The 26,379-nt window shown below is 37.6% G+C and overlaps 1 protein-coding gene across 1 annotated transcript in view; it reads left to right on the top strand.

The window, feature by feature from the left end:
- The window catches only part of ghrhra (growth hormone releasing hormone receptor a), a 42,869-nt gene extending 22,439 nt beyond the window's left edge, over window positions 1-20,430 (top strand). The window contains exons 4-13 of the mRNA XM_036556353.1: window positions 89-189; window positions 421-518; window positions 653-785; window positions 4,326-4,479; window positions 4,696-4,756; window positions 6,074-6,143; window positions 6,666-6,757; window positions 17,028-17,157; window positions 20,117-20,158; window positions 20,275-20,430. Of these exons, the coding sequence (XP_036412246.1) occupies window positions 89-189; window positions 421-518; window positions 653-785; window positions 4,326-4,479; window positions 4,696-4,756; window positions 6,074-6,143; window positions 6,666-6,757; window positions 17,028-17,157; window positions 20,117-20,158; window positions 20,275-20,430 (1,037 nt within the window). The remainder of the gene's footprint in view (window positions 1-88; window positions 190-420; window positions 519-652; window positions 786-4,325; window positions 4,480-4,695; window positions 4,757-6,073; window positions 6,144-6,665; window positions 6,758-17,027; window positions 17,158-20,116; window positions 20,159-20,274) is intronic.
- The last annotated feature ends 5,949 nt before the right edge of the window (window positions 20,431-26,379 follow it).

The raw sequence follows: 26,379 nt of genomic DNA on the forward strand, positions 1-26,379 counted from the left end.
GATGATATAAAACCATGAATTATAGAAATCCAGTTAGGGTGATTTTTCCAGGAAAAATGAACGGTAACAGATCCACTGAACCTTCCAGGTTACATCTACAGGAACTGCACAGCGGCAGGCTGGAGTGACCTGTATCCCCCTTATGAAGAAGCCTGCGAGTTTGGAGATGACGCAGAACCTGAATCTGAGGTGAATGGGTTTCTGTTTGAAGTAGTTGTTGTGCCCCGTTGACCCTAATGTCTACACTGTCATCTTAGATACTTTCTTCTCTTTGATGGATGAACATGATGGTCATCACTGTCTCTTTCATCATAAGAAGAGGGAAGACTCTGCAGCAATGTATGATGTGAGTCAGTGCAGCTCAATCTAAGTAAACATGGCCACTGACTGGTTATTTTTGCCCTGTTTCTGTTTTTGCAGACAACCTACTTCTCAACATTCAAGCAAGTATACACAGCAGGATATGCCACATCACTGATATCTCTCATAACGGCTATCATAGTCTTCACGTCCTTCAGGTACGATTGTTGTTTGGAACATTATGAACCTTTAGTTAATTTGTTGTAATGCACGTCTGTTAAGAGCATTTTTGTGCGTCATTCCTATCGAGTTTTAAGAACCTATTTCTAAGGCATAACTATATTTATTCCAGGAAGTTCCATTGTACCAGGAACTACATACACATCAACCTCTTTGCCTCCTTCATTCTCCGGGCCAGTGCCGTCTTCATCAAAGACGCTGTTCTGTTCTCTGATGAGTCCCTGGACCACTGCTTCATGTCCACGGTGAGAGAGACAGAGGGAGGGTACTTCATTTGTCTGTAGATCCTCAATTCTTTGAGCCTTTTTGTGTGCCTTGAATACAAAAAGGCTGGCTTTAACATAATGAAACTTTAATGCAAATGTACTTGCACAAGGTAAATCACCTGCCACTCATTAGAAACGTGGCTGCATCAGCTGCAAGCATCTCAACTTCGTGAAATGTCACGAAGGAGGTGTAGAGGCTGGACACATGTGCGAGTTGCTTTTATTACAAAACCAAAAACGTAACAAAATCCAAAAAACAGAATAACAAAGGTCCATGAAAGAAACAAATCCATAACGTAACAAAAACAGAAACCAGGGTACAGATATCAAGCAAGAGAAAGTGCAAGAAAAAGACTGAACCAAGGATGGGGGTATAAATACACAAAGGGAAAACAAGGAACATTGTTTTTGGGACAAAATCTCATATCTCCAAAAAGATAACTTTATAGAAGAAGGAAAAAATCACTTTACTTTTAACGTAAGTCAATGGAACCAAACATTTTCCAACTCATTTTGGCCCATTTTTTATTATTAAATTTACACACAATGTAAAGGACAACAGGCATTTTCAAATTATATCAAATGACATATGAGGATATGGAGGAATATATATATATATATATATATATATATATATATATATATATATATATATATATATGTATATGTGTGTGCTTTTCTATATTTCTGCATAAATATAACCTTCACTTGGTCTTCACAACATGTTTGAGAGACAGATATACTATATATATAGCTACATAGATAAAAGACAGAAACACTGACCAACCACGTCATTAAGTACACCTTCTCATTTCTACACTCTTTGTTACAGACTGTGATCTGTTTCTCTGCATACTTTGTTAGACCTTTCACGCTGTTTTTCAATAGTCATGACCCAAGTCTCAGTGCTGCTGGAGTTTTTAAACACCTTGTAAAATCTAATCATGTAATAATTTCACTAAAATGTAATAACGGCCACAAATGGAATAACACTTTATACTTAACTTGGTCAAAAATGGAATAAACCTAAAAATGTAATAACGTGCCTAATGATGTATTACAGTCTTAACCATGAATGTAATAAGATTTTTACTGATAATGTAATACTTTATAACATTATTGGGAATTTATTACATTTTTTAGGTTGACCATATGTAACACCTTATTGCATTACTGAGAAGAACAGGTACCACTGTTAACCCTCTGCTTGTGTTCCTGTGAAATTGGAATGATTTACTGTTTTTGTCTATTGTAAATATAATTTTGTTCATCTGATTTTTAAATGACATTATTACTTTGTCCAGACTAGGCAGGTTACAGTTGTTACCAGGATCATTGTTACAAGAAGTCTTAATAATGGAGGCTCTTTCTGAAAAAAGAATGAACTCTTTTATGACTTTGTCTTGTTGATGTTCCTGACTGTGGATGAACAGGGTGAAAGGAGGCTAAACAAAGTGTGCAGAGAAACAGATTGACTGAAGTCTGTAATTGTAGAGCTACAAAGTGGTTTGTGGAGCTGATAAAAATACAAGGAGGTGTACTTAATAAATATTCCAAATATTTAGTACATCTGGAGAAATTCCTCAGTATGAACACAAGTACAATGATGCAGTCTAAACTGGAATGATCACTTTTGTACCTTTTAGTATTTTATTTGTCCTGCTATTGTTATGTTTGATATGTGTGTGCCATGGTGTTCATTACTGACGTGCTGTTCAGTGGGACTGTGGAGGGTCAGTGGTGGGCTGTGATGATGAGTGAGATATGAACATGGTTGTACTGTAGCACTATTCTGTTTCTGTACTGAGGCAGAGAGGCGAGGAAAGCTCTCTGGAGGGAAATGGGTCATGTTATTTAACTGACAGCCACATAGACACGCAGACAGCCTTACAGTAAAACAGTTCACACGGCGCTTCATGTGGGTAATTCTAGAGGAAAATGTGTCAGGAGGACTGGACTATTATAACACAAACTATATGTGATGTTACTATTAACAAATTATTATTATTACTATTATTATTATTATTATTATTATATAAGATCATATCATACGCAAAAACACCACCAGTCAAATTCCATATTTTGTTGATGTGAAAATAAGTTAATACTCAAATCTGAAATGTTTGTGCAAATTTTAGTACACAATTTCTGTGTACGGATGGGCAGACAGACAGACACATAGATAGATAGACAGACAGACAGACACATACATAGACAGACAGACAGACACAAACATAGAAAGATACAGACACATACAAAGACACAGACACATAGATGGATAGACAGACAGACAGATAGATAGAGAGACAGACAGACAGGCACATACATAGAAAGACAGACATATAGATGGATAGAGAGACAGACAGATAGATAGAGAGGCAGACAGACAGACAGACATACAGACAGAGAGAGAGAGAGATAGATAGATAGATAGATAGATAGATAGATAGATAGATAGATAGATAGATAGATAGACACAGACACATAGATGGATAGACAGACAGACAGATAGATAGAGAGACAGACAGACAGACAGATAGATAGATAGATAGATAGATAGATAGATAGATAGATAGATAGATAGATAGATAGATAGACACATACATACATAGACACACAGACACATAGATGGATAGACAGACACACAGACAGGCAGACAGACAGACAGACAGACAGACAGACAGATAGATAGATAGACAGATAGATAGATAGATAGATAGATAGATAGATAGATAGATAGATAGATAGATAGACACACAGACACATAGATGGATAGAGAGACAGACAGATAGATAGAGAGGCAGACAGACAGACAGACAGACATACAGACAGAGAGAGAGATAGATAGATAGATAGATAGATAGATAGATAGATAGATAGATAGATAGATAGATAGACACACAGACACATAGATTGATAGACAGACAGACAGATAGATAGAGAGACAGACAGACAGACAGAAAGACAGACAGAGAGACAGACAGACAGATAGATAGATAGATAGATAGATAGATAGATAGATAGATAGATAGATAGACACATACATACATAGACACACAGACACATAGATGGATAGACAGACAGACAGACAGGCAGACAGACAGACAGACAGACAGACAGACAGACAGACAGACAGACAGATAGATAGATAGATAGATAGATAGATAGATAGATAGATAGATAGATAGATAGATAGACACACAGACACATAGATGGATAGCCAGATAGATTGATAGATAGATTGGCAGGCAGTGAGAAAGACAGGCAGATTGTCCAAATGAATGAATGAATGAATGAATGAATGACTGTTCTGATCTTGTTCACGTATTAGGGGAGCTTTATAAAATCATCCTAAGAGAAAGAATGAGTTCAGAACCTTAATAAGCTCTTTAAACTCCCTCTCCTCCTGAAAACCCTCCTCAGTTAGACGTGTATATAAGCTGACTTAAGCGCTGTAACTGTGTTAATGCATCTGGATGGCTTTGTCTTCATCGTTTCTCTGCATGCTGTTCTCTCCAGATGGCGTGTAAGAGCGCTGTAGCTTTCTTCCAGTTCAGCATCCTGGCTAATTACTTCTGGCTGCTGGTGGAGGGCATGTACCTGCAGACGCTGCTGGCACTCACCTTCGTCTCCCAGAGGAAGTACTTCTGGTGGTACATCCTGATAGGATGGGGTCAGTGCATCATGGAAAGAAGTTCTGAGCTCAGAACAAAGCCTGCATCTAATTAGCTTCAAAGAGAGCGCGCTCTCTTGAAAATGCCCTGGAATGGGATCAAAGTCATAAATCATATTTATTGAGTGTGTTTCTTTCACAATTCCATTTGTTTTGTTTTCATAAATGTTATTATGAGAGCTAAGCTGGCAGTAAGCTTCATCTTCTGTGTTTTAGGTGTGCCATCAGTTGTCCTTATCGTTTGGGTTTTGACAAGAAACTTTTACGACAACAGAGGGTAAGATAACCTTTACCAATCAACAAATAGAGAGAGTTTACATTGTTTGAAAACACCAGCCGACCTTTACATTGCGTGAACATTTCGTGAAATTTACTTGTTGCACATAAATGAACAAAATTTTATTCTAAGTAGTTCCTCCATGAAGAGGAAAAATACAGAACTTGCTCTGATTGGTCTAAAGCTATGAACATTTTGTATAGTATAGCTTGGATAGTTCGGATTAATATCTAACTACTCATTTGAACATTTGTGATTGTCATTTTTACATTCTTATTCACAATTAAATTGAGATTTTCTGTAGTTAAATCAGACAGATCTGATCAAAAAATTACATTTAATAGGGTACATTAAAGCCCCAAGATACAAAAATGTGACCATGTCTGCTGCTTAACCCTTTATTCTCCATTAATCACATGATTTCTTAAAGCATTTGTTTGATAAAGAGTGTGATCTAACAAAGACACAAATGACAAGATTTTTATTTAGTGTCCCAAACTACCCTTTTGAACAAGAACATATGAATAGGATTGTAAATCATACACCAGATGCATTTTATTGTTACTCTGTTTAAACAAAAACGAAACAAAACAAAAAGTTCTTACCAATCTGAAGTGTGCTCTGAACGAGCTCACGCACTCACTCAGAAACGATGAAGGAAGCCTCGTGCATCTTTTATACAGTGACAGAAAACACAGTAGCACATGGTAGGCATTGATTCTACAAGCCCATATATTTTTATTATGTGCTGCGCCGACATGAAAGAATTATAACTCCTCTGGCAGCAGATTTAAGAGGCCAAATTCTCAGAATGGATTGGTTCAGATGTTCGGTTAGAAAGGGATAAGGGTTAAAAACTCACTTTTTTGGTGTATGGTTGGATTGATTTGGAAAAATTTCTTCGGATATATGCTCAGAGAAGCTCAGAACATTAGAACCAAAGGAATGAAAACATCAAGGCATTAATGGGTTAAAGTAAATTCAAGCTTGGAATGTTTTTCTTTCTCCTACTCTTAAAAGTAAAGGTGCCAGAATGGGTTCTTTGGAGTGATGCTTTGGAAGAATTACTAAAGAACATTTCCACGACTGGTTCTTAAAAGAACAATTTTTGTAATTGAGAAGAACCTTTTTAAGGTTAAAGAACCTCTACAATGATTGGACTTTTTCCTAGAACCATATGCCCAAACCGAGATCCATTTAGCAACCTTTATTTTTAATGTTTTCTTAATGATAGGAGAGTTTATTATGGCATGTGGTGGCTTGCTTTATGTGTTTTTCATTATCAGTGTCTAGTCTGATGATATTTTCATTTTACAGATGCTGGGATGACACTGATAACATTGGCGTCTGGTGGATCATCAAAGGACCGATAACAGCATCCTTGTTTGTGAGTAAGGATGCAAAGTATCATCTGATTTATCATTTTAATCCATTTGAGACACTATTGGGGACATTGACATCTTTGTGGGTGATAACAAAAGCATGGGGTAATTCTGTAGTACTGTTAAAACAAGCAGAGATATTCTGTTGAAAATACAGACTCTTTCTGTAAAAATACAGAAACATTGAGTTCATACCATATTTGTGTTTGTAAGTGGAAAATTCATTTATTATGAATTGAATTTGATAAAAGTTAACATTACATTTTTGCCTTATCACGTCATCAAAACAAACAAAAAAAGTCATGACTTAAACCTGTCAGTGTAAAATGTAAATTGAATTAAGGTGTAAAGAATTCTGTAATTACTGTGTAAATAAATGTAATTCTGTAATTATGTTTGAATAACATGCCAAAAAGCAGGTAATAACTCTTCTGAGGGTTAAATTTTGGCACACTGTCTCCAGTTTGTATCCTCTTTTCTCTCTAGAGAAATGCAGTGGAATTAAAGCTGTATTCACTTTCTATCAGGCCAACATCATTATCTTCCTGAACGTGATCCGGATCCTGGTTCAGAAGCTGAAGTCTCCGGGTGTAGGAGGCAATGACACAGGACACTTCATGTGAGTTATAAGAATGATTTAATAGAGGAAGACAATTATTTCTGTGGTTGTGCTGAAAAGACACTTAGAATCAACATCAAAATTCAAAAGTACAGTACAATATAGGCAACAAAATCAAAGAATAAGTCATGAATGAGGCGTAAGCTAAGCGTCGTTCAAACATTGCAACATGAGAAAAAACTGCAGTAGGAAACACCAGCTTAATAGTCGGCCAGAACACTTAAAACTCTGAGCTCATAACAGAAAAACTCTAAACTTGTAAATCTTGCTTTGTGCACAGGAGCAGCAATGACCAAGATAACTTTAATATGCTGGTGATTTGTAGTATTCATGCCTTTGCAGATTTAAAACTATACCTGGGTGTCTGAGGGTCTTGGTGGCTCAGGAGACTGTGACGCTTATAAAACACAGTACTGGTGAAACTGGGACAATGATTGGTCAAAAATGGAATTGCAAATATGCCATATATATAGCGGGGGCATTTTCATATGTTCACTTATTTTAGTTTTTGGTTATTTATTCGTAAAATTGTAACATTGAAAGTAAATCTGTGATGAACGTGGGCCTAACCTAGCTAGCTGGGCCAAATCACAGCACTATCACTAGTTGAAGCCAAATATACATTATATGACCAAAGGTATGTCAACACCCTTCGTAATTATTGAGTTAAGGTGTTTCAGCCACACTCATTGCCAACATTTGTATAAAATCAAGCACATAGCCATGTAATCTTCATAGACAAATATTGGCAGTAGAATGGGTTGTACTAAAGAGCACAGTGACATTAAATGTGGCACTGTCTTAGGATGCCACCTTTGTTACAAGTCAGTTTGTGAAGTTCCTGTCCTGCTAGATCTGCCCCAGACAACTGTAAGTGCTATTATTAAAAAATGGAAGCATCAAGGAGCAACAACAGCTCAGTTTCGAAGCAGTAGACACTGAGTGGGGCTGCCAAATGCTGAAGCGCATAGTGTATAACAATTGCCAGGAGAATGCTACCCACTGGAATGCATAGTGCTGACAGTAATGTTTGATGGAGGAGGGATAATGGTCCACAGCTGTTTTTCAGGGTTTGGGCCCCTTTGTTCCAGTGAAGTGATGTTAAAGTTACAGCATACAAAGACATTTCAGACATATGTTTCTGACTTTGTGTCAACAGTTTGGGAAAGGCCCTTCCCTGTTCCAGCTGTGTCCCTGCGCACAAAGCAAGCTGCATACAGTCATGGTTTGATGTGTTTGTTGTGGCCTGCAGAGCCCTGACCTCAACCCCACTGAACACCTTTGGGATGAATTAGAATGTCGGTTGTTAGCCAGGCCTTCTTGTCCAACATCAGTGTCTGACCTCACAAATGCTCTTTTGACTGAATGGACACAAATTCCCACATACACACTTCAACCTCTTGTGGAAAGCCTTCCTAGATGAGTGGACACTGTTACAGCTGCAAAGACAGGGCCAATTCCATACTAATGTCCACGTTTTGGAACGAGATGTCTAAGAAGCTCTTATAGGTGTAATGGTCAGGTGTCTACATACTTTTGGCCATATAGTGTATATAAGCTAAATAAGTGTTAGCAAATTGCTGTTTGATATTAACAAAGCAATTGTTTTTTTTCCTGTTTAATCAAAAAGTCACAGTGAAAATCAAAAATTACTCTGAAAAAGTCAAAAGAAGGAAAGATGTCCCTAAACGTTACCGTCAGTAAAAATACATTTCGCTCATGTTTATATGTGGCTTTAACATTTCTTACGTTAACTGTGCTGACAGTTAGGGTCTTTTGGAGGAATTCTGTGCCCTGGCACTCTGTGACTATGCTAGAGGCTAATAGCAAATTAGCATGTGTTTGTTTGAGTTAAGGAAGTGACTTGCACATCAAAACCCTCTGGTAGTGCTAAAGTGAAGAATAATGAAAAATAATACAGCAAGATAGTGAGAGAGTACCATCACTTACAGGGGGTTGTGGAGGTCCGCCCCATATTAACTTAAACTCTCCCGAGTGAAGGAAAGATGAAAGATTAGGGTTCTTAAAATACATGCGGTAAATAATTTGTGTAGTAAATACTAAAATATGTCTTCCCATCCATGTCAAAAAGATCTTTTTTGCACATCCCTAGAATAAGCCACACTATTTCCAAACTGTTGACACCATCTCAGGCTTAACTCGCTTATTACATTTTCAATCACTGTGAAGAAAAACCTTTTTGGATTAGCTAGCTAACCTACATTTGTATTTTAAATGGAAATGTTTTTGCTTCTCTTTTAATTTGGCACCCCAGTTGACTTATGTAGTTTAGGTTACTTGTATAGAATGTTTTTTTTCAGTATATGACACTGGCCATCTGCTAACATTAGCTTTTCTTGACAGCTAGCGAGGAACTAGCTTGCTAGCCACCATAACTCTGCTAGCTCTACTTGTCCTTGTAGCTAAGCTATTTTTGTATCCTCTATTATTACCACTAAGAGTAAAAAATACCGTAATATGTATTTTATAGGTACTATCTGAGCCAAGTTTTGGTCATATATTGCTATACATGCTAATATTGTGCAGAACCTACATTTGCATTATCACATCACATGACAGACTAATCCAAACGCTACCTACTGCATATTTTAGAGGAGCCTTAAATAAAGCTGTATGCTGAAGAAAACAGATTTGCTGTCATGGCTCCTAACCGCATGTTATATTGTCTGTTTTTATGGCTGCTGCCAACTTAAGGTCAAATGTATCTATAGTTTCACAGCATGTAGAGATGCACTTGAGATTTCACCTAAAACTTATTCCTCTTTCTCATGCAGCACTGTTAAAGGGAAGTTTTAAACTTGAGCAAACATCACAACTTTTTATAGCGAAGCCTAGCTGTTGGCTACATTTAAACACTTGAAAAGATATTTCTTTAATTCCTGGCAAAAGACGTGCATTTTTGAAGATTATTAGTAATAATGAGGAGATGAGTCTAAAATAAACCAAATATTAACTTTATTTAAGCTAAAGTTCTTGGTCTGCAGGCATGAGAAGCACTCTTCTCTGAGGAGGTACGCATGCAATGTGATTTACCCACAGCTGAGGGGTTTTGCTTGACATACCACCGGTCAGCGCTGTGATAAGAGCAGCCCACAGAGAGCCACAATTTGTATGCCATTAGTTAATAAAGCATCCTGATAGATAAAATATAACCGTGGTGTGCTGGGTGGTTCATGTTGTAGTGACAACAGCAACAAAACGCAAAACGGTGTAAGATTTTAAGGCATCTTGGCTGTTCGATATTATGATGGGAAAGAGGCTGAAGAGTTGAGCCAGTGAAGGGAAATGTTTGGATATTGAGAATAAGCAGAAAATACTTTCATCCTTCTCCCTACACCAAAGTTTGCTTTCATCATTTTGCTGTAAGTTCACTATTAGGTGAAGGTTTTCTTTGGTAGTTGAGTATTGAAGACTCACAATTGACACTGATTGATGATTGACTTTTGTAATCTAGTATAAAAGACACAATATCAACCATTCCACAGACTAAATACTCATAGAATTCCAGCAAATTTGTGTGCTTTTAGCTCCTGTGATGTATAGGCTGATGCAGTGTTTACAAGGTAATTATAGATGTCTGGAGTTGTTATTTTGGGTATTAATGCATATTCAGCACTAGAAGATAATGTATCAATTTGACACGGATCAAACTGACTTTTTTTTGATATCTTGATTTGGAGCCATGGCCAGCACTGGCTGGTCATACACATTATGCTAATGGAATGTCAACAATATAACTGTGTGGTGCATTTTCCTGGTGTTTCCTATCTATATCGACCAAAAACATTTCAGTCAGTAAAGGAAACCACTCTTTTACAGAGTGGAATAACCTAGATTTCCCTCTACATCAAGATGCCTCCTAAATAATGGACATGTATTGAACATACACCTCTGCTTTCCCAGTTCTGCGGCAATGGAGTGTGTACTGGCCTGCACAGATAGCCTATGCAACAAAACATGCAGGTTTCTATGGCAACACTGCAAAAAATGGTATCTTGTCAAGTAAAATGATCTTAAATATAATTAATAAATCTAATATTTCTCCTGTTGATATTGTTGTAAGTTAAATTTAAGATTATCTACCTTATTTATAGCCATTTTTTACCTGTTTTATTTTTATTAAGTAAAATTATCTCATTATATAGGCAGATTGCTTAATAAACTTACTTAAAACAAGTGAAAAGTGTCTAGAAATAAGCTAGATAATCTTATGATAAGTGCACAGCCATCTAAAAATGGGAAATACTAGATATATCTATGTGTGACTAGATTTAGGATCATTTCACATGACAAGATACCAATTTTTGGGTACTTTCTTATCCATATACAGAACAACAGACAGATGCATCAACACAGGTCACCACTTAAAATTTAACATGGACTTCTATTGGACATTGGCTTATTACATACTAAGGCTTCAGTAGCTACAGGGACTTCAATACAAACTGATCGAGCTATTCTTAGGTTATAGAATTGTATAATAAAACTTTGGGCCCACCCTGGCCATTTAAAGGGGTTAATTTACCCATCTTGCGGTTTTTGTCAGTCATATACTAGTATTTAACATCTGAAAACCTGGTTACCTGGTCTAGATCTAGCTAACTGAAGAAAATTTTATTTCAGTGAATCTTGGGTAAAAAGTTGGGCCCCCAAAATGTTTTTGTCTAATTTGCTCTCTTAGTGCACTGTCACTAGTAACGTTTAAATATTTACAAGCAATAGGGTTTAAAATTGCCTTCAAAAATGTCTTGAAGACTGACGAATGCATACATTCATACAGGATAAGTCTTTATATCCTTTATATCCTTTATTTTTCTGCTGAGTTCAGTTGATCCTGGCAGAGGCAACTGTTTGTGCAGGAGAGGAACAGTGCTCCTCAGCTTTCAGCAGGAGATTCTGTTCATACCAATTAGGACAGAGCTGAGAATGGCTGATGTTCCAGCTGTTAGAGCATCCTTTATGCATGAGTAAAATCCTCACAAACCAGCTCAATGCTGACATTTAACGCAGTGGGTGATAGCACACGTTTTCTATTTTAATCCCTTTCTTTTGTCTCATTGCCCAAAAGCAAACAGCATTGAAGGACCTGGCAGTGTGATGAGCGCGATTAAAAACACCCTAGACTAAGAAAAGACAACAGCCCTTTCCCTGAAAAGGTACTCTTCACCTTGATAATGCCAGTCATACAACTGAACTATAATGCAGTCATTCAGTTCATCATATAATGGGAAGTCCTTGTGTAACTTTTCCTACAATAAGAAATGCATAAGAAATGTTTCATTTGCTCAGACGTGGAGGGAATCTTTGACCGTATAATTCTGTCATCAATCTTCCATTCCACCCTTTTTTGTAGCAGCGGTAATGAATAATGAAAAAAAGCACTTCCAGGCATCTTACATGCAGTAATGTCTATGAGGAATTCTGGTAAAATACACTAGAAAGGGAATGCATTGAATTTACTTGATTCAAGTATGGAAGACTGCAAAACATAATTGTGCCGCTGCAAAAATTAGTTCATGAAATAAATTCAATACTTTGCATTTTTTCAGTGTACTTTTTGGAATAACATGTAATATTAGAACCCAGTTTATGCTTTTAAGGAACACTGTTGAGCTTCAGTAAGCAGTAGTGATGGAGCGAGGGAGTCGATACCAAAAAAGTCCATTCTTCAACTCCAACACATCTGGGATTCGGGGTCGATTCTTGGCCAGTGACTCTGAGAATGAAATACACAAAATGCTTCAATTCTGTTGGCTATGTTTTTCCATTATTACTGGCGTGAGGGACAGTCTGAGGCATCTATAACACAAAAAGGTCTGGGTAGCATAAGTTTGTTTAATTACTAACCTTTATGATATGCCAATGCTGCTCAACAGCCACTGTAAGCTCAAACTCTCAAAAACATTTCAATACATCTGCCTATACCAGGGGTCAGCAACATGTGGCTCTTTTACTGCCCTGTTGCAGCTTCGCAGCAGAATTTTAAGTAAAAATAAAATAATCCTCCTTTGCAGTAGAATAAAGCTCTGCTGATTGTTCTAACACAGTTTTAATAATAAATAGTCTTAAACATTGGAGTTAATGTATAACTGTTAATTTAACCCTGAAGGTTGACGCCTAGACTGCTGGTCACCATAGCAACAGAGACAGCAATCTCACCTAGCTAGTAGCTAATGAAAAGGCAAAGAGAAAGATTTAAGATGAACATGTAAAATTTGGAGACGAATAGACTTATTTGCATTTATAATCCCTCCAGCTGGTTTACTGATATGTTTAATCTGCAACGAGAAACTGTCAAACACTAAAAAGTCACAAAGCTAAAGTCAGTTTCTCATTTGAATTTTCTCATTGCACCTTAAATGGTCCCTGCTGCACTATTTAAGGTGGAACGGGAAAATTGGAACCAAAAGCTGGCGAATGAGAAGCTGACTCCAGCCTTGTAAAAAATCGAACGTTGAGAGACATTTTACAAGAAAATATTCTATTTTTTTGGAAAGGTTTCCTGCCGGAGATGCGAGAAAAGCAGCTTATGTAATATTTCTTTAGTCTATACTAGCACATTAGCACATATTGAGACACAGTTACAGCCATGATGGTAAAATGGACATAAATGTTATGGCTCTCAAGGTGGTTTGATTCTTGCTGAAAGGACAAAATGGCTCTTCTTAACATTTGGGTTGCCGACCCCTGCCCTATACACTGCATCACTCTGCACCCTAACTCTGCTATGGAAAATCATTAAGCTGAAGCTGACTTCTTATTCGCCAGCTTCTTCTTCAATTTTCCATTCCACCTTAAATGTTGCTGCAGTTACATCCTGGTTTCTGTGCAACTGCTACATCGTTTAATGGTGGAACAGAAAATTTTGGTAAGAAGCCAACTTTAGCCTTGTGCTGGGAGAAGCAGAAGATAACAGATTTTGTGGAAGGCCTTCCCACAAGAGCGCAAGAATGGAGGCTGTAAGGCCGCAATGGCCTCTATATTGACTCCATATTAACCCCTTAAATGGCCAGGGCCCACCAAGTTTTATTACACACGTCTATAACCTAAGAATACCTCAGCCAGTTTGCATTGAAGTCCTTATAGTTACTGAATGATAACCCCCAGTATGTAATAAACCTGGGATTTTAAGGGGTTGATGACTCCATGTTAATGCCCATAGTTTTGGAATGAGATGTCCAACAAGCTCATGTAGGTGTAATGGTTAGTCCACATACTTTTGGTCATGTACTGTAAGTTTTACATACCATTAAATCAAAACTGACAAAAGCAGCCTTTATGTCAGATGTCTATTGGAATAAACCTTTATTTATGTTTATGTAGGTTTGTGTCAGTTGTCATTACAAGCATATGCAGGTGTTTTGTAGCCTTATGAACATGACCTACATTAAAGTGTTACTGAAAATTCTTCAGATGAGTGGTAAAATGTGGTAAATCACCTTAGCTATAACAACATAAAACACCTGCGTTTTTTATGTGTTATAACACGTGAATGTGGAACTCATTAAATGCACATTATAATCAATACTCCCCATTTTTAACCAGAAAATATGGAAAATATTTTTTGATACCACCCAGGCCTAATTCAGTCACACAGTGCTAACAGATGTCCTACTTGTTTTATTTACCTAATTTATTTTATTTCATTCAATTTCTACAATTTTACTGCAGATCCCCAAAACACAGTGCGGCATATATTGAGAAAAGCCACTGCAAAATCAAGCATGTTAGCCTGCAGCAATCATGAAAAAAGGTCAAAAGATCCTGGTGGGACTGACTGGTGTACTTGTTTTCACACTCACAAACATAATACAGACACTTATAGAGCACAGCACTGAGAAAGAGACAGTGTGATGTAATGAAGTGTCTAAACACTCCTGCTTTAATTATGTCACAGTAACTTACATGCACATTGTTAGCGTTTAGGCTAAATGAAACCTGAGCGGTGACCCAGCTAATTCACAGCGCTGACCTCCGATCCCAGAAATAGTGCGTTACACAATCAGAAACTAATACTGCCTCCCTGCCTCTGGTGTAATCAAGGCGGATTGGGAAGCGTGATGTGAAGTGAGCTAACGGCAATTAGCATGGAAATGACAATTAGCTGAGGGCAGCTGGGTTTAAGCTCCTGATGTAATTATAGTTGAGGGAACTTTATTTTTAGATTAAATCAAACTTGTTTAGATGGCCACCGTTGAGCTAAATAGCCACAGCTTGGTTAAGTGGCTGAGAAAGTGTTTTTTCAACAATATCTCTCCATTAAATCACCCCCAATATTGTCAAAACTAATTCAGCCCAGCAGGTTTCCATGTCAGTGTGGAATGCTAATGCTAATACTGAAGCAATGTAGGCTAGATCCAGCTATTTTTTGCACAGAGGGTTGAGATACTTAGAGATATTCAAATATAAGGCCAAAACTCATTATATGAACTCATTTCATTCTGTGTTTATGCAATTACACATTTGCATTTAGAATGGATTATTAGCAAATGGGTTTATGCGGTACTGACTGGCTTAGCATTACAGCTCCCTATAGGCTGGTGTTCTGAGTGTAAATTGAAGTTCTGTTCAGTGAAGAGTTGATAGGATTGTTAAGGTCAAGGCTTTGTCTGAAAATGTGTTTCTGTAGACAATACTGTTGCCACTACATTAATACATGCCATACATAAGACTTGCCACTTGCACTCATTGGGCATTTTATCCATTTTATCAGAAACACATATAGGTGCACTTTTGCAATTATTGACTCTAGAACATCTGACTGTCTACAATGCCCAATGTAAAATGTCTCCACAGGACCACTGCTTACCAAATAGGCATTGTTGTGCCTGAGACTGCCCCACCACCTAAACAATATTTGGTCAGAGGTGGCTGTATTGTGGTCCTTTTCCATTGACGGATAGGGTAGAGGTTAGAGCTTGAACTATTTGTCTGAACCTGATGGGACTCGACTGCTCACGTGAGGTTTGGACGTCATTTCCCAAATATGTGTCAGCCTCGGTTCGGATTCAAATTTCTGTTCGGGATCTCACAGCCCGCCCCTCACCTGTTAACAGATTTTACCCTGCCTTTCCCCCTGTCTCTTTACTTCATTCTCCCCCTCTACTTTCATTGCTCTAAAATGGTTTTTAATCTGGCATGCTGGAGTCACCCACTCATGTTGCTGACAGAATTTAGCACCATGTGGTTCCTTTTGCTCATGAGACTTGACAAAATCAAAAAAGGCTTTGACTTGGACTTGGACTCCCTACAGTGGGTTATTTTCATGTGTATAGACTTGTTTCTTAGTGTAGGTATGCCAGAACTGCATCAAATATACAATTGAAACACAGCAATGTCGTCAAATGTTATTAATTTATTTGAGAAAAAAAGTGAAGTGACAGAGACATGCATACTTTGTTAGTCCCCTTTTGTTAGGACCACTACAGCATAGGCATTATCTGGGTGGTGTATCATTCTCAGCAATGCAGTGACTTGATGTGGTGGTGTTGTGTTAGTGTGTGTTTTGCTGGTATGAATGTGTGTTGTGCTGTTTGTTGTGCTGGTATATTGCTGGAATTTTGAAATACAGAGAATGGAGTTTTGAAACACTGAGACTAGTCCACCAAGCAAAAACATCCAGCCAACAGCATCCTGTGGGCAGCGTCATTACATTTACAAGATGGACCAATAGGGTAGGAGTGTCAAATAGTGTGGACAGTGAGTGGACACAGTGTTTAAAACTCTAGCAGCACTGCTGTATATGTTCAATTTATACCAGCACAATACACACTAACACACCACCACCACATCAGTGTCTTGACCACTGAAGAACAGGATGAAAATGGGACTAACAAAGCATGCATATGTCTGTTACTTCTTAAATCTGTTGGTAGTTAATCTAACATGTAAGGTCTTAGGTCCAGCAACTGAAGTCCAAACCAATAGGCAAGGTTGCTTTACTGTATCTACATAGATACTACAGGAAAGAAAATTGATTGTATAATTACCATTGGGCGTTTAATACTTTAACCATTTTGTTTCCAACCAAAACTTAACAGTGAAACACTTGCAATACTACAATAATTGCAGCACTTAACTATGATAAGTATGATGTTTATACTAAATAAAAATGAACTAAAATTACAGACACATTATGCCTTTTCTGAAAGCCTAGAAGGCCTTGAGTTCCCCTCTGGTGTACAGTATGCATGCATAATTCCTTGTGCCAGTTTTTATCTAAACCTTGTCCATATGGATGCTTTTGCAGGAGGCTGGCCAAGTCCACTTTGTTTTTGATCCCTCTGTTTGGGATGCACTACACAGTGTTCGCTTTCCTGCCAGAGAACACGGGAGAGACAGCACGACTCTACATTGAGCTCGGTCTAGGCTCCTTTCAGGTGTATATGAGTGTTTGTGTTTGCATTTGTGATCTTGCATGCCTGTGTGTGTGTGTGTGTGTGTGTTTGTGTTGGGGGGTCGGGTGGTTTTTGGGGCAGAGTGCTTGACAGCCTGAAATGCGCAGAGATTTTATGAATGGAAAATATCATATAAATTTGAATAGTACATACCTGCAGGACCACCATTTCTCATTTACATAATTGCACCATTTATAAAAATAAACATTACATTGATTGCATTAGGACTAACTGAGCATTCAGGGGAACTGTGGTGGGCAATCTAACAATATTTTATCATTAGCATAGTAAATTACATCACAGTATATTTTTCTGAGTAGATCATGGATATGATCAGTACTTATTGGGATCACCAGTGACTAAACTTGCGATCTCCCAGTGGACCAGTGTATAGATGGCTGTGCCACTCAGGAGCCCTGTGAGGCTTTATCTTTGCAATATTGCACACCCTTATGTAAGAACAGTATATAAAGACCTTACAACAATCTTTAAGAGATTTTTAAACACCCCAACTTTCTATGAATCCTGTATTCCAAATGCAACATAATATATGGCATAATATCTTACATAATATCTTATAATGCTGGGTATAAGCTTGTGTATCTGCTTATACGAAGTTGTAGTTACATACATAATACTTTATAAAATAGAGTAACTTTATAATGTCAGATTTCATAACACTTCACAATATCTATTCATAACAACATTGTAAACATGAATGTTGTAATGCGCTATAACACACTAGAACAAGGTCTATTATATTATCTGTATCACAGCAGACCCAAAAAATACTTTAAAAAGACCTTTTTTAAAGCATGACTTGCATATGTAGTGTGAATTTGATAGTTTGTTTATTTTTAACTAACTGAAAACTGTAATGCAGAGCTAGCTGGCTACAGGTTCTAAGCAGTTAGTAATCAAAGCTAAATGGTTAGCAGCCCAAATAGCTGCTTTATGTTAGCCAATAGATAACTTAAGTTGCAGCTGTCGTGTTTAGTTATACAGCTGACAGTAGCAATAGCTTTAAGCTAGCTTTGCTAATTCAATCTTTAAACTGTCGCTGCATTGGAGCAGAGCAATATACACACACCTGAATCTCAATGTGCAAGACAGACCCCTCGATACCATGAAGTGTAGAGTGACTTCCCCACACCACACATTTATATGGTCTTTACAGGCTTTAAGTGAAGTGGAGCTTTAAGTGAGAGGCTTGAAGTGAAGCTTGAAGTGAAGTAAGAGAATTATGGTAACACTCTATGAATGCCACGTTTGTAAGCATCTATAAACACATTTATAACATGTTATGATGCCTTCATACGGCATTATAAACATGATTATAAACATTTATAAAAATGAATTACACTGGATTACACTTTATAGCCATGTTTAATATACATTATGAATTGTTAATATAATGCATTATAAGCAGTGTTGATAACATGTTATAGTGTCAGTGCCAAAAAAGTCAGTCCCAGCTTGGAGACTGCAAAGTAAAGACAAATATCAAGCTAACGGTGGTGAACACTAACTTTCCCACAGATGGCAGCACTAGTTTAAAGCCTGTAATGTGCTTTACTGTGTATGTTTTAGTGTTTCAGTAAATTCTTCAGTAAATACTTCAGCTTGAAGCCTCACTCTTAACACTGGAGGGGGCTTTAGTACAGCACGCTTCACTTTACTTAGAGTGGACAAATACAACTTATGAGCTCTTATAATTTGTTATGATCAGTACTTATAATGTATTATGTTAACAATTCATAATGCATAATAAGCATGGCTATAACGTGTAATGCATTTTTATAAATAGTTATAGCCATGTTTATAATGCCCTATGAATGCATTATAACATGTTATGAATGTGTTTATAGATGCTTACAAAGGTGATATTTATAGACCAGAATTGTGTTACCAGAATTATTTCACTCCACGTATAGCCTGTAAAGAGCACTTATAATTCTCTACAATGTTTATGTACTTAAAAATTAAATTACCTTCCTTTTTGAAAGATCTTTTTCACTTAAGCCTGTAATAAAGCTCTATGAAGTGATACAGTGCCTTTAGACAAAAGTGCTGGCAATGTTCTTATGAGCAGATATTATAATTTGTTATGGAACCTGACTTTATAACTGTTATGCATGTACTTATAACTGCTTAAGACCAATTATACAAGCTTCTGCTCATTATTATAAGGCATTGTGTGCCATATAATGCCTTACAAATGCATTTCTAATGCACTATGAATGCAGGATTCATAGGAAGTATTGACACAAACTCTTGTATGTTACCAGATATTGTGTATAGTGTTAGTTCAGGCAGGCCATGAAGTCAAGCTCAGGCCCTAATCTCAAATCACCAGCTGTTGTCAGCTGATCTCAGTTAGCTGAAGGCTCAGCTGATCGGCTACTATGCTTACGCTAAATTCATCAGGCCATTTATTTAAGCTGCTTTAGCCTGACCGTTTTCACTCTTCCTTCATGGGCCACTTTGCAACCCACCTCCACCCCAACTCCTCCTTCATGCTGTGTCTGACTTGATTAAAGTAATGTTTGCTAACACTGATGACTGCCCTGTTCTGTACCCTATGGGGGGCATGGAATAGAGCCATACCACTAAATATAACTTACTGCAAATGTAAAAGATTTTCTTTGACAAAGTTGTATTTTGTTGCTGTTCTGAGAAAAATGTATTTCTGAAATGGTAACTATATAATATAATTATATGTTAATGTAACAAAATTTAGTTTCAGTTCATTTTGGACCACTTCTTTTGGTCCATTCATTGCAAAATGTTCACACGATGTAAAGAGCAGCTGGCCTTTTCAAATAGAGACACAACAAGAAATATGGAGTCATCATGTTTTAATACAACAGCAACAGTTTGCTTGTTAAAAATCATACACGCCTATCCTTTGAAAACACTAATAATCCTCTTTTATCTCCAGGGCTTTGTGGTGGCTCTACTGTACTGTTTTCTCAACGGAGAGGTAAGCATTTCCATCATGGTAACACTAGCAACGTTATCTTATTAGACTCTCCTGTATTTCACTGCCAGTCGCAGATGTGTGTGTGTGCTATGTGTGGATTCATACTGTCCCCTCAGGTGCAGGCAGAGCTAAAGAGGAGGCTGAGAAAGTGGCAGACCCAGACTCATCTGAGTCCTGGCAAAAAGCGCCGCATCACTGTCACCCAGATCACCGTGCTGGAAAGAGGCGACCCACAGGCAGCTGTGTGTTCTGGTAACGTGTCATCAGTGTGAACATGCAGGCTTGACCCCACCGTTGCGTGTCATTAGCAAGGGGGAACTTGCTGTCTTGTTCTGAGGAGCGAAGAGTTTCAGCACAGCTGGATTTGTCTGTCTGGAAGCAAAGGGATGGAGCTTGGATCAAGTAGCATTAAGCTGGAGTGTGAAACACTGAGTTGGTCTCAGGAGGAGGAGATTTTCACTTTTGGGAGTATCAACACACAGCTTCGTGTTGCGGAAGATGTCTGGCTAGATGTCTAGCCCTGTTTAATGTAGCATCCTGTGAGGGAAAAAGACGTCTCTACGAACTTGGCATAGGATCCCAAGTCTTTATTCTAATAAAAACAGTAACTCTAGAGTTAGCTTGAACCGCCTCCAAAGAATCTACAATATGTACTCTTAAAGGTTACAGTTTGCTGCTAATATTGTAAATGATGTAAATTAAGTCTTGGTCCTTTGTGAGGGTTCCTAAAGGATTACTGACCTATGCTCTTGGTTTGGCAGAGCTCTTGGGGGTCCCCAGGCAGTGGGTGATACTATCACAATATATTTTGTGATGTTTACCTCTGTAGTTTGTCACAAGTATTCACAGGATTCTCTTCAGTTCATATCCATTATTTTTAACGAAGGCATGAACACCAGTGCTGATATTTGGTGTCTATCCATGACGGCACTTGCCGACTCCCAGCAGTAGTTGATAGCAGGCAGGTTTGGAGGGTCATGTAAGATGTAAAACCAAATTACATTTCAGTGGATGAAATTCTGGTTATGTGTGGCAAAGATACATGTAGGCTATTGTGAAGTGTAACCATCACATGTTCTCACACTGCCTAAAATGAAAACTCTTTGCTAACAAAAGCAGACTAGTTGGGTTCTGGCATGGCTGATAACAATATTTATTTTCTCAGTGTCTTCACGGCTGTTGCTGACCTGAAGGTATCTAGGTGCCGTTTCTTGGCGGTTTGAGATGTTTTAAAAGCTTTAAACTTCTTTAGAAGCTTTAAATTTCTTCAGTTCTACACCGGAGTGATCTGTCTCGGTGCACAAGATTGTATGGTAATTCAGACTAAGTTTACAGTCCAATTTTGGCCAGTCCAATATTGGCCAGTCCAATTTTGTCTCTTTTATGGGGGGGTTTCCAGGACCCTGCAAGCCTCCCTCAATAAGAACAAGCTTTATAGAAAGGTAAAAAACCCTGTTTAACCTGATGGGACATGGTAGTGTGCACCTACATTTTTGTGAAAGTAAGTGTTCATATCAGACAACCACAGTGTTTGAGTTCCCAGTTAAATGTTTGATGGTGTAGCTAATTGAGGCACGCTGGAAAAAACAACCACAAAAAATGCAACTATGCTAATCTTAGCTACTGTTTTAATAGCTAACTTTGGCTTGTTAGCTTTTTCTTTTGTGCAACAAACAATTAGACTGGATCTGCCCTAACAGTGCAATCTTTCACATGCAAACAAATGAATCCATATGTTTCCTGACCAAAGCGTGTCATAGGTGTAGATGTTTCTTTCTAATTATGCTAATTAAGCCACAGTTAAGCTGCAGTTAACTCAAGTCGAATGAATCTGAAACAAATATGCATTTTTAAAGCCAAATTTGAGCTGGATTAGTTTTACGAGAGGAGGTAGTAAAGTGATTTGTAAGTTATTTGACTGGCTGATTCATACGACATAAAATATCCGTGTTACTTCCTCAAATTATTTTGGCTGGATTTAAACCTCATAGCTAGGACATTTACTTCAGCGGTAAGATAAGCATTAGCCTAACCCTAAAAGGTCTGGCAACAGGGGTGCCAGTTAACCTGTTAGTAAACAGCAAAAGTATGTTTTCTCAATGATGGTAAAAATCTGTAAAATTACAGTAATTTAATGTCTTAGAAATACAGCCTTTTACTATAGTTCAACAGTTTCACCAGTTCAACTAGTTATTCTGACATACAGTATTTTACCATAACAATAACAGAATCAACCACTGAAATAAATGCAAATGTCTGTAAAATAACAGTGATTATTTGTTTTTTGTGAATTTACCTTCTATTTCTGTGAATTGACAACAGCAGTGTTACAGTATATGTATGGTTTACTTACATGCATTTAATAATTATCACTTAGCAGAACACTATGGACATGGCAGATTCGTACTGGATTAAAATCACAGATCTCATTGGTAATAACTACAGCACCTCCCCAGGCAAAACTAATCCAGCTCGAGAACCGCTATTTCTTCCAGTCCAGAGGACATCAACCAGAAGATAACAGAAACTAATAACGCGAAGACGCATCAGGCATGAGAACTGCTTCAAATGTTCTGTACCAAAGGATCCTGCAGTGTTTAAACAAAGCCAACCCACATTATTAATGCACATCAAATGCTGCCAGACTTGTCTGCTTAAAGCTTAATGCTAATTACTATTCTCCCCAATATCCAAGTAGATTGTCTGCTGCAACCGACTGCTGTGAGTAAATGAAATTTACAGCTCCATGACTTTGTTCTATTTAGGGGCAGCCTGTGCATCAGCCTGGTCCCAGAGATGAGAGCATGTAGCCTGAGCCTGTAAACCCCATTCTGTGTCCCATGCTGCACCACTGGAGGCAAGCTAGAGAGAGCTTCAGATCCAGCGTCTGGTTAACGTCACACAATGATTAATGTCGCAAATGCTCTTTTGAAGTCGGTAGTGTAGTTAATATTCAAAAAGTTCTGAGGCGCCTCGTTCCTGTGAAAAAACGTTTTTCCCGTTAATTGCGTCTGGTTGGGTTTGAACCCCTACTTTCTGCTATAATTTGCAGCCAGTTGTTTTTGGCAGCCCTGAAGGTTTCGGTTATGGACATGACGGTTCAGCACGCTGTGTAGGTCGTAACAGTGCAGCGCATAAAGGCAGAAGAAATCAACATTTAATGCGTAAACACTCAAATATAAATGTATATGTTGTATATGTTGTATACTATCAGGTAACTAGAATTACTAGGATTGTAGCATAGACCGGTCAGCTTTGAACTTTGCAGTTTTGTGCTTATGTGCAATGTAATTTACGTCCAAGTTACGAATTGTGTGAACTGCAGGAAACTACTGAAAACTAAAAACCAACTGGAGCACACAGACTGTAAAATATACATGTGCAAGATATTCAACTTTCAGTTTACATTATGAATTTTGTGATATCCACCCTTTCTACATTTTTCATCATTGCTTTAAGACATTTATAAATATGTCATACTGCAAAAAATGATATCTCGGTACATGAACAAAGCTTAAATGTAGGAAATGTATATATCATTCTAATTATGACAGTGTTTCCAAGAAATAGGTAGAATAATCTTATTCATTTTATCTTATCATTCCTGCTGCAATCTCATAATGAGGAATGTTAGATTTGTTGCCTACATTTAGAAAGGTTTTACTTACCAAGATAATACTTTTTGCAGTGCAGCCTCAGTATCTGTAAGATATTGCAGTGTTTCATTAGGATTAGCAGGCTGTAGGTTAGAGAACTAACATCTCAGTGCTGAGAAAAAGCATAATGACATTGTTTTTAAACCATCCATGCAAAATGTCAAAGAAAATAATGATCTTATGATGTGTAGCAATTATATGGTACTAACATCAGTTGTACTTACTGGTAAAAAAGGTAGTGCTTTTACTATACGTTACAAAAAATGAAATAAATGAAGGCTTTAACCCTTTACTGCATGGCGTTGCCTCATGGCAACAATTACTTTTTAACATTATTTGCCTGACTAAGATATAAAAGTCATTTATTTTCTTTTTCTTTGGGAAACTGAAGGGTTTCTGTGTAGTATGGTATGCTTTTATCTGCCTTCCTGGTGCAGTCTGGACTAGAGGTCTGCTACCTGACAGAATATCAGGTTTCAGGCTGGGTTTGGACGAGTTTTCATGTGCAGCATTGGGTTAGTTTTGACACTTGGGTTTTCTAATTAGTGATTTTTTTAGATAGTAGATTTGGTGCACTTTCACATTTTCTCTGTTGCAATCTCTCTCTCATGCACACACATTCGCTCTCTTGCGCTCTTTCTTGTAGCGTTAGCTGCATTTGGAATAGCTCTGAAGTTTGAGGAGTAGGTGAATGTTCCCCTGAATAACATAGATGATGAGAGGGATGTGGTGGGCTGGAGAAAGAACACAGCAGATCTTTCTCCTTGATTTCCCCTAGATGAAGGTGGATTTTGTTCTCAATTCCACACAAAAGTAAACTGATAATAAAGACTTTTAGTGGATAACAGATGTGCAAATTACCAGTTTATCCCAGCATCACACCTTCTGTCACTCACCTCAAGTTTTCACCCACACGCCACACATCTGGAGAGGCCAGGCCTCTGAAACACACTCAAGTTCAAATTCAATATTCATAAAACAATCTCAAGAAAACAAGCTAAACACAATCTGGGGGAGGTTGACACTTCTTTTTCATAAATGAAACCAGTTTAGATTGTATTGATCTTGTATGCAGTGACAAAGTATAATTGTTGCCGTATGGCAACAGCATAAGAAACGGCAACTACAATCTCCAGAACACATGATGTTTTTTCCTTCTCTGAATAATGAATGGCAGGCAGTGTGTTGGTTTACTCCCAGTATATGCATTATAGTTCCACTGTTGCATGCTGTTGCCCTGTGGCAACAAAATGCAAAGTATCCCCAAAATCATCTTTTTTCATTAAAAAAAGTTATATATATATATATATTTCAATGAATTATGTCATTTTCAATATGACAAATCACGTTTTTTTTCATGTGTATTTCATAACTCATGCAGTAAAAGGTTAATGATTCATTACCTTCAACAGAAACCATAAGAAAACACAGAACTGGAATCTTAACACTACTGATACAGTGCTATAAAATATGTGTATGTGAGAGAGTCTTGATGTGATAATACAAAACATCCATCACAGATTCACCTATTTATTGAATATTTTGGCACTTTTACAAAGAAATAAATATATATTCTCAAAGAATGTTATACCATCAGTGTCTCTGTTCTGAATGTAGGTTGATTCGACATTTAAAGTGTTGCGTATTCCCCAAAGTTATGAACAATAGCCATTTACAATGAACTCATCTTTTCCTCATCTCCGAATACATCTGTATCTCTCAGGCAAACACGCTAACACTCCTTAGCAGACAATAAAAATTCACATAGAATTACAAAAAGTTGGCACAAACACCAGAAATACCAGAGTCATTTTTGTCAACAATGGAATTCAACATGTAGAAAAAATGTTCAACAAGGACCTTTTGTTATACATGAAAGCAGGAAAAAAGGCAGGCTAATGATACACAACAGCTTAGCTGGAAAATACAATACAATTCAGCTCATGTAATACATTCAGGGTTCAAAAGAGTCCACAGTACAACTAGTCCACTAGTCTGTTCTACGATGAATCCATCTGAAGCCCATGTAGAGACCCAGTGGGGCCTGCTCAGATTCCATTATATACCAACCGAAAGCTCCCACAATCCTGCGGTCTCTACATGGCTAGCACAGTGATGAAAGATAACAAAACAACACCACCTAGTGGCAGGCATATGTATTACACACATCCACACAGTTCAACAGCTGACACTGGTTTATAACAGCTTTGAGACATGGTCGTTACCTTCTGAGCTCATTGTGCTCAGAATGACAGCTGGTGTCAAGAACATAGAAAGCAGCAGATTTATGTTTTTCTTTCTTCTTCTTTTTTTTAATTTTTTTTTTTTATCGTTTTCATGCAGGCACACAACGTCTATAGCCACCCCTCCCCACTAACATATTGTATTTCTCACTGTACATTCTATACATGATCTGAAACTAGTTCAGGAAATGTCATATGACCTCAGTGACTAACAACTGTCTGATCTCTCTCTGTACACTCTTTGTATGTTGTAAATTCTTCTCCTGTAGTGAATACTCAATAGGGGAATTCCACCCATTTTTCAAAGTTTCTGCATAATGAA

The sequence above is a fragment of the Colossoma macropomum genome, unplaced genomic scaffold, assembly GCF_904425465.1.
Source record: "Colossoma macropomum unplaced genomic scaffold, Colossoma_macropomum, whole genome shotgun sequence".
Taxonomy (NCBI): domain Eukaryota; kingdom Metazoa; phylum Chordata; class Actinopteri; order Characiformes; family Serrasalmidae; genus Colossoma; species Colossoma macropomum.